The sequence below is a fragment of the Clavelina lepadiformis genome, chromosome 6 (genome assembly GCF_947623445.1).
Source record: "Clavelina lepadiformis chromosome 6, kaClaLepa1.1, whole genome shotgun sequence".
Taxonomy (NCBI): Eukaryota; Metazoa; Chordata; class Ascidiacea; order Aplousobranchia; family Clavelinidae; genus Clavelina; species Clavelina lepadiformis.
In genome coordinates, this window is record NC_135245.1 from 15395979 (window position 1) to 15417026 (window position 21048).

At 37.4% G+C, this 21048-nt stretch overlaps 2 protein-coding genes across 6 annotated transcripts in view; both read right to left on the minus strand.

The window, feature by feature from the left end:
• Nucleotides 1-576: 576 nt before the first annotated feature.
• Nucleotides 577-17609, minus strand: LOC143462511 (uncharacterized). 5 transcript variants are annotated; one of them, XM_076960710.1, is made up of 2 exons: nt 17322-17609; nt 577-3336 (listed from the first exon to the last, which is right to left on the minus strand). In XM_076960710.1, the coding sequence occupies exon 2, from the start codon at nt 3301-3303 to the stop codon at nt 709-711; it is 2595 nt and encodes an 864-aa protein (XP_076816825.1). In that variant the 5' UTR covers nt 3304-3336; nt 17322-17609; the 3' UTR covers nt 577-708. The 5 variants fall into 5 exon arrangements, with proteins under 5 accessions (XP_076816825.1, XP_076816823.1, XP_076816824.1 ...); XM_076960708.1 differs by having other exon boundaries at nt 15981-17609; XM_076960709.1 differs by lacking the exon at nt 17322-17609 and adding an exon at nt 12538-13836.
• Nucleotides 17610-17751: 142 nt separating this feature from the next.
• LOC143462509 (integrator complex subunit 3-like) overlaps nt 17752-21048 on the minus strand; it is a 33531-nt gene continuing 30234 nt past the window's right edge. The window contains exon 26 of the mRNA XM_076960704.1: nt 17752-18202. Coding sequence (XP_076816819.1) covers nt 18134-18202 — 69 coding nt within the window. The 3' untranslated portion in view covers nt 17752-18133. The remainder of the gene's footprint in view (nt 18203-21048) is intronic.

Here is a 21048-nt window from a genome sequence, read left to right on the forward strand (position 1 = left end):
ATAAAAAATGTAAAAAAATTTTTATCGCTATTCTTCCCACCTTCGAGACCTATGAGGCACATCTAAAAACTGTTACATATCATGTTTGTAAACGATATTTTCACACCAAAAGGCGTGAATATAAGCAAATATAAATTGAATAACAAAAGTACAGTTAAGGTCCACTGGTCATTTCCTATCACAGAAGCCATGTCTTTTACTTCAGGGAAGATGGATCCATTTTAATGAATAGTCCAGTTTTGTTTTTAATTTTCCGTCAATTGTGCTGTAAACAATCCATATGAAGTACCAAATTTTGTAATTTTGACAAAATTAAGGCATGATAAAGCTTAGTCAACTGTTTTCCATATATTCCTGGATTTAAGTAAAAATCTCAGTACTGTATTTGCAGATAAGAAACTAGACAACAGCTTTTACCACAACGGACTAAAACATCGTCATATCCGCACTCGCCACCGAAACGATCTTAAACATCTGTGTTCAGTGAAGTAATGGTGTCTCTAGTTGCATATTTCCAGTTCGTTTCTGTATACTGCGATCTAGTTGAAGCATAAAAAACTAAAACACGTTGAAACATAATATGTATTGCTTGGCTTTTAATGAAGAATATAGAAACGCAAAGTGAAGGAATATGAGCGAAATATGGAATGCAAAAAAAAGATGAAAGCGATGACATGAAGTAGAGATAGTGATTAAAACCGGCCGCTGCTAAAACAAAACGTGAAGCAAGTCACATAGTTCAACAAAACAAGGCCTCATTAAAATTTCTTTTTTTAAATTGTTTTCGAAAATTTTAGCCGCAGCTTCATTTTGGTGCTTCGACAAATCGAATCTGGAATATGCTGCTTTTTCCACCTTGACGGAGGGTCCAGATCTAACCATTTTCAGAGAATTCTGGAACTGTTTACCCAGGTTAGGTTCCTTGGAAGACGCCATGCTTATCCGAGCTCGTCGTTTTTTAAGAACAGAAGGGTTCGGGGCGTCCGGGATTTTGAAATCTTCACTCTTGGGCACCGTAAAGGGGACTGAAGGGATTCCAACTGAACGTCTGTTGTCAAAAGCAGACGACGGTCGCTTAACCGGGAACGATGTAACATCGTACCCAAAAGCACGTTTTGACGCAGAAATGGAATCATCCAGAGTGGTGTAGCGTTTACGCGTTTTGGTGATTAGCCTTTGTCTCTTTTCATACGATGGTGTAGTAAAAAATTTGTAACGACTGTTGAAGCAAGGCTGGCCATGATCCCTCTTTATATTTCGTTTTAAAATCACAGGACAGCCTAGAGTGCTCATTGCACTAGTTTTGTTGAGTGAATTGGCACAATGCCCACTGTCGTCTAATTCTGTTTTTATGATGAAAGGAGTGACATGTTTGGTATCATCTGTAAAGAGATTACGTTTTCTGGCGCGTTTCGCTTTTAATTTTAAAACTGCGCCTTCAAGTGACTTCATTTTAACCAATTTCTCACTTTGCATCGAGTCTGACGCTTCCTTAACAAACGGAACGTGGGTATTTCGATCAAGTGAACAACAATTCACTTTTTTGAGACAACCTCTGTCACCTTTTTCTTCCGGAGGGCTGGGGGGAAGTTCGATCATCTTGGCCATGTTCACATTTTTTTCTGGAATAAGGTTTATTGGGGGATTTATGGAGTTGCAAGGCTTGCTTCTTTTTCCATTCTCTGAAGGCAATTTGTGCACATCCAGTTTTCTTTTAGGGGATTTAATTCCGGGCAAAGGTAAACAATTTACGCCTTCCTTTTTTGTGCCAGGTGAACTGCAAGACTTTTGAGCTTCAGGTGGCTTTACGTCTGTTAGCTTGGGGTGATCGAGTTCATGTTGTGCCTTTTTAATTGTTGCATCCACAATTGACTGATCCATCATCGAACGTTGTCTTTTCGCTGGGCGATTGCTTGGGCACGCGTTGTTACCAGCGCTGCCACATTGTCCGGGTAATGCACTGACTGCTACTTCCAAGTGTCCTGTATGAGTGGTAGGTTGATATTCGTTAGCTGGCGAAGGAACCATGTTACCAGGGGTTCTAACAACAGGAAATGACAACTGACAATTAGATTTTATGTGGTCCTTGCATGACAGAGCGTTAACTAGCATCGAATTGTGGCAAGGGCTTTCTGTGAGCAAAAGAGTAAGTTCTGGACACTGTCTCTCTTTAGCAGATTGTTTGACTGCTTTAAGCGGCAAAGACGGCACAGTATTTTGGGTTGCCATTTTTTCACAAGTGACATTCACATTTTCTTTGCCCGAAATAGTTTGCTTCTGTTGACCGGTATGTTGAAGAGTTTTGACATTATACACTGGTTCTGCCAATCGCTGTGAATTGTTTCCTTCAGTGGAGCCGGAAAGGTCATGGAACTGTCCACTGACACTGTGTGTGTATCCGGGAAGATGGTGCACACCATTTTCCATTTCTTGAGTGTAAGTTTGGCAATTTTGGCTTAGCACACTCTCGGGTGGAGTGAGAATACCAGTGGGCTCATAACAGGAAGGAGGCACCGGGTTGAAAGCTTTGGTATTTTCTGCAAACTGGCAGTTTATGTATTTTTGGTTCATTTGCGCTGGGTGTGCTGTTTGTTGATTCCAGTCGGAAGATTGACGGATATCCGACACTGATCCAGTTCCTTGTAAAAATGGAGGATTACACTGAAGCTGATTGTAACGGACAGGAGCCACCCTAGGTGAAGTTTGCATTGGTTGTTGCTGCGGGGACAAATACTGTCGCTGCCTTGAGCACGCTTGATCTTGAACACCATGTTGAGCTTCTGGATAGGACTGTAATTGTTTCGGCTGCACATTCTGTCGCTGCTGCTGCTGCAAACAGGTCTGTTGTTGCTGAATATATGAGGGGTGCTGCCGTTGTATGGCTGTATGTTGCTGCATATACTGTTGCGGTACAGCCATAGTTGGCATATTCTTTTGTTGATTCTCCTGCAATTGCCAGTGCATGTACTGATTCAACAATTGTTTCTGTTGGTTTTTTTCTTTAATCTGTTGTTGAAGATTGTATTGTCCGTTCTGGTTGTATTGTGCCGAAACTGCATTACAGTTAACCATTGGATTACCACGGCCAACAGCATATGCAGTACTATGGTCCTCTGACTGATACTGGAAGATTTCGCAGTAACTGTTACGATCACTCAGTCGTCGCTGATTCTGTCCACTCGTCATGAGATTATTCCAATTTCCAGAATTATCACATGTAGCAGGAATTGTATGTTGCGTGGGAACCACGGGAACGTTAAACATACCCGCAGCTGAGTGACGTTGAAACGAAGCGGTGGTCATTTTTCTCCCAAGTTCAATAAAAGGAATTAGTTCCTGAAATAGTCAAAACATCAAGCTTACTTATGTAATACATCAAGTGATGATACACATTCTGCAAACACAGAAATAAAATGACAATAAAATAAATTAAGTATATGGGTTTGACTTGTTTATGCCCTTATAAAATCCTTTAAACTGTGGTCAAAAATCATATAAATACAACACGGCAAGCAAGCTAACTTCAAAAACCTGCACAACAAACCTTGTTTACCAGGTTTGTACAAGCAAACCACCAAAACCCAGTAGACGAAGAAGAACACAACGCAAAACTGGCGAACAACATACAACCATGCAGCCCACCACCCAACCACGCTAACTGAAGTAATCGAGCAGGAATCGTGCTATTTATAAGGCCAGGGGGGAAAAAGTCTTTTTTTCCGCTTTGGCCCGAACGATGATAAATTTAATTACGGTCGGAAAATGTGGAACCGTCCACTCAATTGACACTGGAATTGCTTTTTTCTTGCACAACTCTCTTTTATCACTTCTGCCAGTGAAAAAGTTCCTTGGTGACGCGATAGTTACACAAACCCCGCAAATGACGCAACTTTTGCTGACATGTCGCAATCCAAACACCCTTTTACAAATATCGATTGAATTTGACACCATAAAAAACTGGTAAAATTTAAGCTGTTAGATCTGCACGCCACCCATACATTCAAGTGAATATATAGTGGGTTTAATTGTAACCTTGCCTTACCCACGCCCGCAACAAGTATCAGTAAACTCTCCATTTAAAACTGAACTGCCTGAAAAAAACTCACGTAATTAAGAAGTAAGTTTCGCTGATTTCTAAACACAGTTTTCAGTTACACTTCCAAGCCCGTGGAAACCGAGGCTGCCTTCCAGCACACCGGGTTCGTGCGACTGTTGGACAAAAGCAAGTCGCTTGCCTAGATATATGTAGAAAAAAGATCCAACGCCCCTCGCCAGTAGCGTATGGCCACGTCAGGGAAAAGAGTTACCATCGCTGCACGAATTTTCTCGCGAACGAACCTAACTGCGCTTGCGCTTTTCAGAGCTGTGACGATGTAGCTCTTTACATTTATACTCTCGATATTCAAAGAATGTATCGGTACATATATAAACAGAAAGAAAGAATTAAAGTTACCGAGCACGAACTTACGGCGCTTGTCAAAACAGGAAATATTTTGGATCATAAGATTCATAGGTTAGGACTAGGTGTAAGTTCTATCAAGAGGATTTTCAATAAAAGGAAATAAGCGTCAATCAACACTGCCTATTTTTGGAATGACAATCACACGATATGGCAACGATAAATACTCGCGCATTTTTGAGCTCGGCCAAAGGTCAAAGTATTTAAAGCAAAGACGATATATAAAATACATAAAGCAACCGCAAATCACCTGATTGGTTACAAAACACCCGGCGTTTCTAGCGAGCGTTCTGTACGACTAAGAGAGCTTGTTTTGCGTCATACTTACGTTGTTTACTTGCTATCAGCGACAGCATAGCGTTACATTTTGGAACGGGGTTAAAACATGCGATCAAAAGCAGACCAATGAAAGCTATTAACAAGTGCCAGAAGGTCATCTTGTGCGTCAATTGTACGTCAGATAATATAAAACGTAAAACAACGTGCTTTGATAAGCTATAAATAACTATATGGGCGGTGTGTTTCATACTTTTTCCCTGTTTGCACTTGTTTTCTGGTACACGGCCGCGCCGCAGAAAGAAAAAAAACCATCATTGTAAAAATGTGGTACACGTTACACTTACGACAGTCAACACCGCATAAACTGATTACAGGGTAAGGCTTTTAAGCAGACAAGCAACCAGAAATTTGAAATTTTAGGACTACCGAACTTAGCAGATAGTTTATTTGGTAACATCCTGAATGAACCACTTTCTACTATTCGCAATGCGCCAAGCGACCACGGAATTCATGAACCATTATAAAAACAGGAAACAGATCTTCGTTTGTATTATTGCTTATAAACAAAAACGTTTTCCACTGCTTAATTCACTGTTATTTAAAACTAACTCAAACTAAAACAGCTGCATAGGTTACATAGAAAATATCCAATGCATAAAGTGCAATCCAATGCAATCTAAATAGCTACTTTCAGAAAAAAATCTAAGGGAAAAAGCAGTCTGATTTATTCGGAAAATAACGAAGTGAAAACATAGCAACCATAGTTCTAGAATCTGTAGAGAACAGCGTTCTATCATCCTGAACCTAAATCTCCGCACGTAGATAGCATGTTGTGTACATTTTTCTAATTTTTCCGAGAAGTAAACAAAGTCAAAATCCAATGCCGTCTTTAACTCAACCAGCAGGATAAAGGGAGAAAGAATGTTAAAAATGTCTTGCGAAATTTTCTCCAAGCAAAGCGGCATTGTGCAAAGTGTCGGCAAAAGCGCGATGTAATTAATCTGATTAAAGGCGCGATCACGTAACTGTAGTCGCGGTCGCGTCACATGACGAGGTTATAAAGAAGTCATCTTGAAATAGAAAAAGAGTCGCATTCCACAAGGTTATCCGCAAAAACTTTACGTCAAACACAACACAACACTTCACGTCAAACACACCTTTTATTGTTAACTTGTGGAGGTTATCACAGCAGATGCAGAGCTTATCTGTCTTAACTTATGTTATTTTGACTTAATTTACCTTCTGAATTAATTGTCTGACTCTATTGTTGCGTGCGGTTAGAATTCTCTAACCTCTTGTCAGCCGAAAGCTTTTATGTTACAACAGATACAGTTTACCAGAAAAGGTTTTTTTATTGTAGGTACTGTACACGTTCCGAATATTACGCATAATCAAAAACCTATAAAATCACTGCTTAAAACAGGTCTATTGAATTGCAATCACCATGACTAACGTAGTACGATCGTACAACTCTCTGTATCTCTCCGTCTGTCGTTTTCTCGCGTAGAAGTTCGAGCTTATAAAACGTGGAGCGATGTGAGCGGAAATATCCGACAAAAAAACACGAACATTTCAGAACGTGTGAACGAGAAAAACAATGCGTTGGCAATGGGGATCACATTTAGTTAAAACTGGCGCGTTTTGAAACAACCTGGTAACGTACTAAAAGGAGTTTTCACACGAAGTTATTTAGAGCAAGTTTACAAATATCAAACGACAATGGAAGTGTTATCAAAAAAACAAACTTCAATCAATAACTGGAAAACACTTTTCCAAGACTGATGTGATGGTATTAAAAATGCCACCCAGGCCGCTACAAACCTATAGCGCCTGTACTGACTGAACTTTGCGATGAACATGTACATTGTACATGTACCTCTCAATCAGTAATATTTGAATTTAGGGAGGGTAAATACAATATGGCGCGGCCGACAATGCACCAGCTGCAGCGGAAACTTTGTAACGGAAAGTCTTATCAATAATAAACCTTGATAGCAAGTCAAAAAAGAAAAACCTCGAAAGGGAGTTTCCACATACCGTCTAACATAAAACTATTGCTGATGGTCTGTCAAAAAGCGTGTTTTCGTAGTGGGTGCTGAGAACAACCCCAACAAACTGGTGGTAAAATATACAGCACAAACCACAATGGAAATGATTTTCATTCATTCTTCTCAACAAAGGAGGAATTTAAATTTTTGGGAGAGGTAATGGGGAGGAATTGCAAAAACTAGACCAGATTTCAAGTTTAATGCTTCTCTATCGATACGACTACCTGTGCTCATAAATGTTACTTACCAGTTAAAACACTTACACAAAGCAAGTGATTACATTCTTATCATCTTATGCAAACGATGGTAAAATAACCTTACGAAACAATTAAGGTGTCATTTTCATGATAGCAAGAAAGCAATGCATCAAAGTTTGCTTGCAAGAAAAAGTTATAGCCGGTGCAATAGGCTCAGATACCTACGTTAAATGTTATTTTTATAGCTGGGAGAAAGCATTAAAACAAAAAAGAGATTAGAGATAGCGCAATAGAATCAAATATTCGAGTTTGACGTCACTTTTATGGTAGACACGAAACAGTTCCTATTAACAATTTCAAATGCAATACTGTACTCTTTATGCTAGATTTATAAAAGACTTAATACCAAAACAGAGGTTAATCATTTTGTGCTTATTTTTTGGATTTGTATAGTTAGGTACATCAATATAAAGCAGGCAAATGCTATCATTGTCAATAGTCGGTTATAGGAAAAGAAATAAGAGAAAAACCCAACTTTTTGGTTCTAGATTCAAACATTCATGATGCCAATCTTAATACAAAACGGCGTATTTATGTTTACTTTCTTGAATAGGAACTTATGCTGATTACGCTATCACTATAACATAGTCGAAATTAATGTGACAATCTGCAGATCGCTCGCTACCCAAACATATTCCTGGATTCGTTCTTAACTTGCAGCAAGTGAAAAATCAATAAAACACATATCAGCTAATCCGGCAGCAAAAACTTGCTGGTAAAAATCAAGCAAAACCAACAAAAAACAAAGCAATTAATTAACCAGAATTACGCTCAGTGAATAGTTTGCGATGTTGTACAACGTTCATAGTCTTCTATAAGTGCCGTTTTGAAGAAAGCCTTCACCTGGATATCCTAGTTGTATCACAAACATGCTAACAAATATGAGTAACAATGTAACTGCTAATAACAATGACAAGCGACGCTAAAAATATTTAAAGAAATGTTTACTGCACTACGCCCGTGCTTGTAACTTTGGACGGCGCAAACACAAGTAGTTTATTTTACTACAAATACAGTACTGTACAACAAATTCCACCCCAATGTTGTTCCAAAAAGACTGAAAATTGCAATTGGCCGCGCGGTCATCTTCACGCAACGGCCACAATGAGAACAACTTGAGGTTACGGAACCTAACTGCATAAGCACCCAACACGAGCTCAAACATCAAAGACACGACGCTATCAAAAATTCGAAATTTACCTTATCTTTCTGGGAGAAAAAAAATTGCTATTGGTTCGAAAACTTTGCTGAATTTTCGCTATAGGGATCGTCAGATCCAGAAAAACTATATAATTGCGTTTAATTGAAATATATTTTGTATAGTTGTTAGCAACTTCAAATTTCCGACAAAATTTGAATCGATATTGAATTGAGTTTAGCGCCTTTACAGCAAAAGCTTTGAAAGTTAAATTTCTTCGCCCTATCTTCTACCGATCATCCCACAAACATAAACAATACTGGATACATCAACGGCACCTAACGATAGCTTTTGCTTTAATATGATAGTCATTAAAAACGTACTCAACCTTTTCGCTTTTGAGTTTATACCTCGTATTACGCAGTCTGCCAGTGATGTAGTCAATACCAAACCAATTTAACAATATAAGCATGTGATTAACATGGCTATAAAAGCGTAAAATAACTTTATGTGGTGTCGGTTTTGTCCCAACGCATTAACGAGGCAAGTAAGTAAGGTGGCCGTAAAAAGGAAACGATATGACGGAAATGAAATACATTATGTTACGAACTCATTCATAAAACTGATAGTTCACTTCAGTGTTCCTCAAACTCAAACACTTTTTGTTTCAGTTTTGAAAAATATCGGGTGGTTGCAAAATGGTTTTCGAAAATGACGTAACAAACAAAAACATGGTTTTGCAATCAGGGTAAAAATTTGGGCAGTCACTATTTCACCAGAAAAGCCGTACATTCGAAGCTTTTTTATGACAAATATTTAGTGTTGCATTAAATCATTTAGGATATAACACGTTATAATGTTGCATTACAATTAATCTACTTCCACGTAGGACGTTTTAGCTGTGCAATGCACGAAGTACGAAAAGCACGAGTGTTCCGTCTGGGAAGCTTTTTGATTTGTCTCTTTTTGTACCACAGTGTAGTTTTCCTGTTATAATTCTTTGACATGGGTTGTACTACAAGTGGGGTAAGCAGCGCAAAGAAAAGACCGCAATGACTTGTTTGATGAAATTAATCGACGCTAATCAGCCTGTACTTCATGCTCAGAGGAACTATGAAGAGCTGCACAAATTTCAAAGACTCAATGCACTAGCGCACCGTTAAACAAGCCAAGCACTTTCTAGAGTTCTATTGAACCTTACCTTGTATTGAACCTTACCTTATTGAACCTTAACAAGAATAGGAACATTTCCATTCAATTTTATACTTTCAGGATATAATGCTGACGTAATTAACTTATTCTAAACAAACGGATTCCCAAACTACGTAAGAAGTGCACCGCTACTACATCGACTAGGCCTTGCTGTAGCTGCAAAATGTAATGTATTCCGCTCAGTTGAAGCAAAAAAGGTAAGAGACAAAACTAACCAAAACAAGGCAATATGCACGAAATCGACTTCATCGGAGTGCATGCAATACCTTAGTCCTTATTTCAGCAAACGTTTAATCATAAACCACCGATAAAAGTTTTTGGTAAATTCTTCGATTTTATCCAATATCAATGACCAAACTAAGAAAAATATCAAGATTGTGTCAAAACTTTGGAGTTGGGAATAATACGCTTGTAGTGTCGCTTGAAAATTTTGCCGCTGTATATTTGATGCTCTGTGGGCGTTGAAGGTTTCCAGATTTAAGTTTTGCATGCAAGTGATTTCTACAGTTCGCTTTCGTACGTCAATCAACAGCAAATCATTATCCCATTAATTAGGCTTAGTTTATGTCATTGTTTAGGATGAATTACAGCCTTATGTGTTAGTCACATGCTATATTGTGGTGTTGCGGCAAGATTGTGACAGATAAGGCACTTTACTGCACCTGGTAGCATATTTCTAAGGTTATCACAGCTTATTCTTAAGTAATGATTTCCAATGAACTTGTACCAATTTACTTGTTATTTTCCGCTGTTATTTTTAGCGCTTTTTATGTCCTATGTTCAGTTATGTGCGATAATAATTGTTTACCACTTACTGCTGTCGTTTAGGTAAACATATCTGTTCATATTCATGGCGTCTTCACTCAACTTCTTACTGAGGAATTGGTAAAAACTAAGATATCAGTTGCTGTTGAATAAAGGCGTAATAGCTATTTTGTCTGATTGCCATTTGATATAAGCTCTGTCATACATTAACTCTGAAGTCTGAACCAGATTCTGTTCGCAGACTGTAAAATACAAAGGGTCGTCGAAAATAGAACCTGCAATTCCCAACGTAGTGAGCAATTCTATCGCGTCAACGCTTGTCAGATCTAAATCTTGCATCGGTTCCGATCACCATTAACAAAGACTCTTCGAGCGTCTCAAAGAACAATTGTGTCTAACAGTTGTCTCTTCTGGCTGTGAAAAGACTATCACGACCAGAACTCATACGTCTAGCCGGATCAACAACAAGCCATCTGGTTTCAGCGTTTGTGACACAGGGATTAACATTTAACAGATCATTTTTATCTGCCGGGTCTCTTGTTACAAAGTCAGTAGCAATGAAAAAGCTACGATTAACCTGCATTATAAGTAGTCACAAACAAACGATTTTCGAATCAACAGCTCCATAGATGGTCCCTACTTTAATCCCAACGTCGGGCTAATCCAAACCTTGTAAAAATTCGAATTACCGGATAACTTTTTGGCAAATTCTTCAGTTTATCTAATATCAATGCCTAAACTAACAAAAACTTTGAAGTTGTAGACAAGTTTCTATTATTAATTCTCTCTTGGTGGTGGGATCATTCTGGCCTGGGTATATCGCTGGGTTCCTGTTGTAGCTTAAGTGGAATGCACAAAAAGTACAATACCGCTGTAAATCTTACCACCTTCTCACATCAATCATTTATCTTTACAAATAAATTTGCTATGGAGCGCGCAAATGGCTGAAATACTGATAGTCTACAAGTCTTATCTTAAAGTTTGCCTAACCAAAAAGTTATCTCGGCATATTATCAAAAACTCTTGACCGCAAGACCAACTGAAAAGCACGTGTTGTTCCAAACTGCGCACGTAGCGTGCCGGCATCAATTGCCTTCACTCATTGTTTAATAACAAGCGACCCATATAAGTCAATATGAGAGGTTCCAGATAATTAACACTCGACCAAGAATAACGTGCAGTACAGCAGTTCAGCAGTACTAAAACTTACTACAGCATTTTCGTCCAACACTAAATGACTTCTCGAAGTTCTGTAAATTGATGAAACAATTTTTCGAAATAAATAACTCAACGTTTACACATAGTCGCTAAAATGTTCATGAACAAACTTGTTTTAAAAATAAGGAACTCTGGGTTAAAGAAACCGGTAAATTGGCCATTGCAGTTTCTTAAAAACTTTTGTTTGGGTACAATTAATATGGTGAAGTTTCTTATCTTATTAAAACATAAAGTTCCTTAAAACCGAAGTCTACTAAAAAAGCGGCACTGGCGGTTTACGGAAGAGAAGTAAGAAAACAGAAACGAAAATCTTGTTCTCTGTAATTTTGTTCTTATTTTACTAATATAACTATCAAAGTATAAAACACAATGAACCAATTATAAAAAGATTGCAACCTACTAAAACACACAAACTGAAGAGCAGACGAAGATCATACTTTACACAATTCCACGGTTTTATAAACAAAAAATAAAGAACATCTTTTGTTTGGTTCTCTGTGAACTCAAAGCAAACGAATGATTTTATACTTTCAAAACTCGAACGGCATTTGATTTTTAATTAAAAGTAATTGCGTTGCCAGTCTTGTCAACGTTTGATTTTAACCGTAGAATGGTTTCCTAATCTATTTCAAGCAAGTTTACAATCGTGTGAATGACCCCATGCACTTCATATCCATGCTTCCTGACATCCAACAACCGGCACCACATACGTCACACCCAACAAAACTATGATTCATGCCTCTGATGTGACGTTATGGTTGACGCTTGCTATTATGACGTTCATGGTTGACGCTTGCTCGCTCGCTCTCTCACTCAAGCAACAGCGACGAATCGAACTGGAAATTCAACAACTTGGAATTGAACAACTGAAGAAGCAATAGTAAAACCGGTATTTGTTTCTATCGGGGGTTTAAAACGGTTTTATGATGTCTATTTTATGAGCTGTCCATTCATTCCCATAATCGTGACACCCATCTACGTCTGATTCTCAAAAGGTGCTTCAGTTTAATCGCAAGTCGGTTTTATACAAACACCCGACAGTCGTCAAACTGTCAAAAATAATTTCTATTATAAAAATACAGTTACAAACAATAATGTCTTATTTGTTACATCCGAAACGAGATTTAACATCGTCTTAGACAACTAAGTTAGCAAACTTACCGGAGAGTGAATACATGCAGAGTTCAGCAGTTTCTTCTAACTTGCTAAAATGCATCAATTTTTTGTAGATAAAGGACAATTAAATGAATGAAATTTATGAAAAAAATGATAAAATATTTCTTGCAAAACAAACTCCAAGATTTGCGTAGTTATCATTGGATAGTTATGCTTGACGTCATTTTTACGATAGGGAAAAACCCTGACAATCAAAAGGATTCAGTAATTTCAGAAAAGCGTCCCCCTTGACCTCTAATTTTTATTCATTTGTTTCCGTTTTAATTAACTTTAGCCGCAACAATTAAATGCTTGCCAGGTCTAATGACAGAACTTACGAGAATGTTTCACTTGTTATCGCATCAATAAAAAACCATCAGTGTGCTTGCTGCATACTGGTGAATATCGTTAGTGTGCTTGCTGTAGAAAGCCCACTGAAAGAAGCGAAACTAAAATAATGTTTAGACTGCCGCAATTTCACCATAAAAATATTTCGCTTGAAGCTATTTTTTACTGTTTCTTATTAACTTAACTTAAATTTTATAGTTTAATATTCTAATCTAAACCTGACATAATTCTATCTTTTAACTCAAATCAAACTTCAATTAAACCCAATTAGTAAAATTAAATATTTTGCATTCTCAAATCTCAACCACAACCCATTCTCCCAACCTAACAGCCTGCATTGAAACGCGGATTGTGTGAAGTACTTGCGGTGGAGTAGTCTTTTTTATTTATTAATGTTTTAATTATGTCGCCAATTGGATGCCAATCGCACATACACTTAATACGTCATTTATGGTGGAACCTGGTGAAACACGAGCAATTATCGTGTTACATTTCAAGGCTATTTTCAGGCAAAAATTTTTGTGTAGCACATCGGATATATTTGATAAAAGGACAATAATATATCGTTTCCAGTTATGCATGGATGGACTGGATGGCATTCTGCAATAATTTATTACCATACAGTCTACACTAATACCATACTCGTCTGTTCTAACTCGTAAAAACGATCCGAAATTTTCAGCTATTCCCTTCTCGAAGTCGTGCAAAACGATCACCCCAAAAGAGCAAAGCAACCTTTGAACCTTGCCGCACGTGATGCTCGATGACATGATCAGGCAAATGTCAGAAGGGGTTATTTGCACAACACGATAGTGTGAACCAGAGGTGTTCAAACTTTTTGGGCTCGCGATCTACTTTTGCCACAGCCAAGACAAAATGATCGATTAATAAAAAAGTTCTTATATCAAACGCTAAATATGCGAAATTATTTATGCGTTGAATTTATGTTACGCATAAAATATCACATATTTTTGAAAATAAGGAAATGTCTAAACAGTTTTTAAATGACATGCGATTGAATCTAAGTGCTTTTGTGATCGACGAATGTGGCGGTTACTATTTGTTGACCGTAACTACCAAATTATGGAAAATTAATATACTGCAATCTGACTCTTACGACGATTAGAAAGTTGCGAATTCTGTCTAGGAACTCCTAAACTTCAGTTGAATAGTTTATATAATTTTTAAACACTGAGAATCTGATTAATATCGATTTTAGTATTCTTCATTATTACTTCAAACAGACACTAAAAATTACAACAATGTTATTATTATATAAGGAGGATTTTAAGAATTAATTAGCAATCAAAGCGCATCAGTCTACATTTCCGATTGATTAATAAGGTATTGTTTACTGAGTTATTACGATCGATATCTATCATTCATTAAACTTTAAAATTCTAAGCTGAACACTGAAGAACTAATTCTAAACAAAACAAAATCAATCTAATCTAATACTAATAAAAACATAGCATGCAACGATACATTTATACCCTGAAGGAGATAATAAAGAAACAGAATTCCAACTTGAGGCGCAATGCGTTTATCAATAACAGGAAATGATTTGGACTTTTAGACTTGAAGTATTACAGGTCAAAAGTTTTCAATAAAGGAAACAATATGTCAATCAGCATTGTCTATTTCTATCTTAACAATGCTGTTAATACAAGGTCAATCGTGCAAATAACTATTTTTACCAATTAAGTTGTCAATCACATAGGTGTTATTTCGAATTCGGCAAGCTCATAATGCAATGTAATCAACATGTTTACAAAATAGGATGACAAGTATGGGGTTGGCAAAGTACAATAAGTTCAAAAGTGCATGGCAGAAGACATGTTTACAGAACTGATTGTCAATCAACTATCCTTCGATAAGTCTGCAATTATACCGTAAACTGAGATTGAACTTATGGTAAGTATGACGTTATGTAATAGCGCGGTAAATAGCAGAATATAATTATAACCACACAACTTGGAAGACAATGAAAACAGTGTCTTCCAAATGGAACGTCACCGGTGCATACAGAGCTGCAATGATCATGCATATAAAATGTCCATTAGCAAGTATGAAAATAAAAGCAAAGTTGTATGGTAGGCACGCTTCTTGCAAAGCTACTACCAATGGGAACACGTATTACTGTGCTGCAACGAAATTGCGTTTTACCGCTACAATTAACTTATTTGCGTCTTGCTGTAGAAAGAGTTTAACTTGGAATTGTTGGTTTCGAAAAAGCTACGACACGCGCCTGCATCGCCACAAAGATAACGCCGACCCAAAACATCAAAGTACCACAAAAATTGGCTATATACGTTCAATAACAAAAATTCAAACGTGACTGCCATTAGCATTTTCAGTGCGACAAGAACAAAAGTATGTTGTGGTTTGTTTATGGTTAAAATAAATACTAGGTTTAAAACAACACAAATATTCAAAACGACAATTTGATACAATCGTATATCGCCAAGGACCAAAATATTTCCAGTTACACGTAGCAAGCATAACTGATCTAAAAGATCTTAAAAAATTATCTGACAGAAGACTTTAAAATTAGCAAATATCTTTATAATTTCATCACACCCAAACTCGAACGTTTCTTTCGCTGAAAGGAACCATATTTTTGATTTTCTAACTTAACTTTAAAAACATGTTTTACCAAACTCTCGCTGCAATTAAGGAGATGTATGAGTTTCAAAAAAGGGTAAATTTCTTTCAATTTCTCACCAAGTTTTCCGCGCAACCTTGAACTTCGAAACGCGTCAACTGCTAGGGGAATTCCCAGGCTAGAAAGAAACACCAACCATGTTGCCTTCTGATTGGTCTAAACAGGCTTTTTAAAACCCTGCGTAAGAGTCTAACGACATCAGAGAAATCTAATTTTTTTGACCCATACGTCTCCTTTAATGTCACATTATTACAACAACAACTGAAAACTGGACAAAACAACCTACTCTATTTCAGCAATTTGCAATATGAAATCACAAGATATCCCTTTAAACTGCAACTTGAAAGCCAAAAAGCGTACACTACGTAAGCCTACGCCAGTAAGGAAACATAACAAGACCAGACAACCATACAAAGTATACCAAAATATAACTTACCAATGTCACTGAGTCGTTCGAATTTATTGTGTATCTTCTGATGTAGTGTTGTAATTTGCAGAGAAAAAAAACGAATGGCTATGTAGTTCTAACGTCTGCGTAAATTAAAAAAACAACCCTTAGCGTTTTTATACGGTCACGCACAACTCTCAAGACAGCTAATACGTTTAACAGTCTCTCAGCTTAAATAGTATGTCTACGGGCAATTGGTAAATGGTGGCTTTACATTGAAAGCGCTCCTGCAGCCACATCGTATTTCCGGGGACTTTACAGCATCCGCTAACGATGACAGCTGACGAACGCTTCCGACAACCGAACCATAATCACGCCGCTCTATGCTACGTCAAAAACCTACGTTTGAAAACCATCTGCATCGGAAACGATCATGCGAAGACCTCGTGATCAAAAACAAAGAAAAAACCTTACCTCGATTGAACTGGTACAACAATTTGGAAAACACATACGTCAGAACTGAGAGGTCAAAATTAACCAAGATGGTGCAACTTTTGGAAGTCAACAACGGAATGAACAGAAGATTTATGCATTACAAAGAAGTTATGTAACCAGGTTTTTTTTTTTAAGGTTTGGTTTGGGTGACCGCGAAGTAGTATTAAGAGACCGCAAGTGTTTCATTTATATACCAAAAAATAGCCTTATTTGCGTAAACGAATTATTTCCCAAATTTTGGGAAACCGCTGGAGAAATTTGGGGGACCGTTTCGGTCCCCCAAAACACCTTAAAAAAACACTGTATGTAACCATATAAATAAGCGATGCATTTAAAAAAAAAGGAACAACATATACAGTATAGAGAACTGAAAAGAAACGTGAAAACTAATTTAAGCAACAGAGACGATTTATACTGGAAGGAATCAATTATTTTGCAAGTCTGCAACATTAATTTTTATACAGTGAACCAAGTGCATTCAAGGCAAACGTGAATACTGTACCACGATTATATTATTGGGCGACTGGAAACTGTAAATAAAAGTGGTGTTCTGTTTGCTGCTGTGGTGTTCATTTCTTTGCAGGCAATCTAATCGATAAGTAAGTGTGTGTTAAATTGCATTTACATATTGATATAAACGGAGCAATCAATTCTTCAGTCAGAAAAGAGAGATTCATCAGCCGACAAAGATGATAGCCAAATTAAGGACAGCTATCCAACGTGATGACTTGTGGACACTGCTGAAGTCTTAATAAATCATAGTGACATCATAATTACGTCAAACACGACTAAGCAACATAAAACGTCATAATTTATACGCACAAATATTTTGGTTGTCACAGCGCCAGTGGCGAAAAAATAAAATGATCGAACAGAAAAAGAAGTTTATCTAACCTGTGCGTTCCAGCCGGCTGCAGTTGGTGACACGCTAGTTAGTAGCACGAAGATGGAAGGTGGTTAGTTGTTTTGCAGGATAATAGGACCGAAACAACCAACCCTTAAATGCTTGCAAATATAGATGGAGATAATTCAATTGCTCGCCAGGATTATGATTAACTGTAACGGATTAGAGTTATGCGTGCTGGCGGAAGCCTTTGTCAGCCAGCGTTAAACGTGAAAAAGAATTCCGACGACTGCAATCTATCAGGGTGAAAGCAATGTGCACAAACATACTCTATGCCTATGCCTGCAGGCACTATATCAGGCCTGATAATTTAAAAACAATATGCTCTTATGGAAATCTCACTCGCTTAATATTAGACCGATAACTCATTGTATGCTGAAAATATCACCGGTAAACGCAACTAATGAACATAAAGGCAACTGAATCATGCAACTTCTATTCATGTAATTCTACTACGTCCGGTAAAAAATGGCAAATCACAATAGCTTGTTTATCTTTTCTGGCATTTTGTGAATATTCATTGACAGGAAATACTGAATACGTGGAAACCGACATTCGAACCGCGATTAACGTGGGACAAAATGAATGGGCATCAGACAAGTTGCTGCAGTAAGCAGAAATAAAATGCAAGCTAATGGTATATTACGTATTCCTTATTTTCCAGCTTTTGTATATATATTGCATTTGAAATGGATCGTCCAAGGTTCAAATACATCGTTTCCTGCAACACTACTCCAAGCTTGCATGATAAATGTACATTCTGCAGTTGATGTATGGCCATTTCGAATTGATCCATCGCTTTTCAGTCGCTCTCAGAAGAATCGTTTGCGCGAGCTTTTCGTTTTCGTTTCTTTTTGAAATCATCTTCATCCTAAAAAAAATCAGTTTGATAAATCTCAATTGTTGATATCTGTTGGAAATTTAGCATCCACGCACTTTATTAAAAGAAAACAAGTCTAAGTAACAAAAGCAATCAAAGAGCGTAAGCCGCCGCCAACCAGGCTGCTTTTTTCGGGTCCAGCTTCAACCGGTTGTTACTTGTATCATTGCCAAAGTAATTTCTGACCTTGTTTAAAAACATTTGAAAGCTGTGAAGGTTTGCTGCTCATAAGCTGTATACTGTCTTTTTTTTGTTCATTAAGTCGCAAAAATATTAGCGAATTAACGAGTAATCTACAATTGGCAAAAAATAACTCACATAGAAGATACTCAGGTAATCCCCACGCAAAACAAAATTGGCTTAATATTGAGCACTCTGAAGATGCTACGGTTGCCCAAAATTTGAATGGTCTTGTTTTGAATCTTACTTCGAAAGAAAATATGGCATTAATCATTCCGTAATTCCACTGCTAAACAGACTATTTGTTTTGAGACTTCAATGAATTGATGTTTCTCGGAAAAAGTTTGAAAAAAATCGCACTCCTTCTTCCTTGATATTTACGGTAATAAAAAGACATGTAACAGCAGTTTCAAAGAAAAAACACATGTTGAAACATTCCGACAAGATTTCAACTGAAAGCTGAGAACATGGCAGCTGCAAAACGTGGGTTACCAAGTCATATAGGGTAATGCTACAAACATCAAAGCGCAACACTGTATGGCGTGTAACGACTGCAAAAAAAATGACGTGCACGACAATGACAACACAACGTGCAAGCAAAATACCAGTGATTCTGTGACGTTCCGCTGACAAAACCAAAAAGTTGTTTAAAAGAGCTGCCTTACCTACTTTAGGTGAGACAGTCACTCTCTTGATCGTATTAGCAATAACCCAAAGAGTGAAACATTGGACATTCATTACTGTGTTATACAAGTTGAGTATTACCAGCTAAACTGGATTAAAATGCCCCTAATTCAGAAGTGTAACGGACCTTACAATTTTCCCATGTTGATTAGACTAACTAATCAGGCAAGGTTTAACAACCTTTCAAAATACATTTTGTTTACTGCATTACTTCAACGGCAAAAAGACCTCAAGTTTTGTGCGCGCTGTCCTCTATGAAACCACATAGCTATCTGGGATAAGGAAAACGATTGGACAACCACTTTTAAATCCCACCAATCGTCTTTTAGCCGCAAAAAATAACAAAATACGTATGTCTAGAAGCCACAAAATACAAACAAGTAATTCAACAAAGAATGTAATATAACTCATTAAATTATGTACGTCATTTCATATCTGGACCAAAACAGGATGTGATTAATCCCAATACGATAAAGCCAAAATAACTGCTTTGACAAGAAATGTTGGGGGCAAATGATTCACAGGAAAGAGATCGTTTTCGTTTGTGTTCGCAGTCAAGTCAGCTTGGGCTAGTGACGATATAACAAGGGAGTTGATTTGACATAATTTTGTAGAGATTAATGGTAGCTGTTTTCCACAAACATGATCGACGATAAGGACAGGAAAGGGAGCTCAACGATTTTCCAGGAAACACCTGTCAGCCAAAATTGCAAGATTTGCTTCTAACTGCAACACGATAACTGAATAATTTCACACGAGAATGGTTACTATACAATTACCAAAGTATGCAAGCACTGTAGGAAGCATTGCTAATTCAGTATGGATTACTACTGCATTATTTGGTACCCAAACCTTACTTGACACAACGCCTCTCATTTAAAATAACGATCATAGGCGTTATAACGAGAATAAATGTAACAATTCAGTTGGCACGTCGTAATTTGAAGGAGGTGTTACGATGCAATAAAGCTACTGCTCAAACACGGGTTTTGCAAAAATAGCACAAACCATTGCGATTTGTCGATCTAATTAATACGATCTCTTGCTTGTCTCGCTGCAAGCTTGGCAGATGACGCTACTAGCTAGTAACAGATTACCATTTGTTATTTTTTGCCGAAATCTGAAACACATAACTTTTTGAAATTTGTCGTCGCAAGGGCTCTTGACCCGATAAAATGTCCTTCGTAAATTTAGGTCGCAACGCTGCCTGAAAACCACTGGTTTAGAAATATAAAGGTGAAGAGGCTTACAAGCGCTTACAGGTGTTCGAATCGTACACGAGTCAAAGTATTCCCTGTATATGTTTTCTCAGCGAAACAAAGTCGTTTACAAGTCGCCGCAGAGTTTTCAAATGGTGGAGCCAACAACCAACAGCTGAATAAACTCATCTCAGCAGTGAACAAGTTCCTACCAATTGCCCTCAAAAATTTTGCCCGATAAACCTTTTTTGCCAAACACTTATGTTCGGTTTGAAGAGTTACAGATCCAATTTTAAACCAAATTATTTTACATCGTTTCAATGCGAGTACATATCGAAGTTAATTCAAATGAATATGCAATCAATCAAACTGTAATTCTATACTGTTTGTGAAACATTGTTAACGCACATTTGTTATAATGTTTAAGAAAATAAGACATTTACAGAAGCAATTAAGAGTTTGACAAATATTTATCTTGTGGCTTGCAATTGTTCACCGATAGTCACAAGCCACAGAACGCGGTAATAAAAAAGTTCGGCTCCTGTGCGTCAAAATCGCCATCTAAGTTCATGAAAGTGTCGCTAAGCAAACAAGGTCAACGCATTGGCACTCCATCATAGCTCGCCATCAAGCGATCGAGATAAATTAAAAATTAGAATGATGGACATTGAACACATACATTTATACACTTCAAAAAGGATTGATATCTGGTTCATGTCTAAACACACGATAGCCATAACAACGCGTGCGACACATGTGGTGTTGGAATTTGTA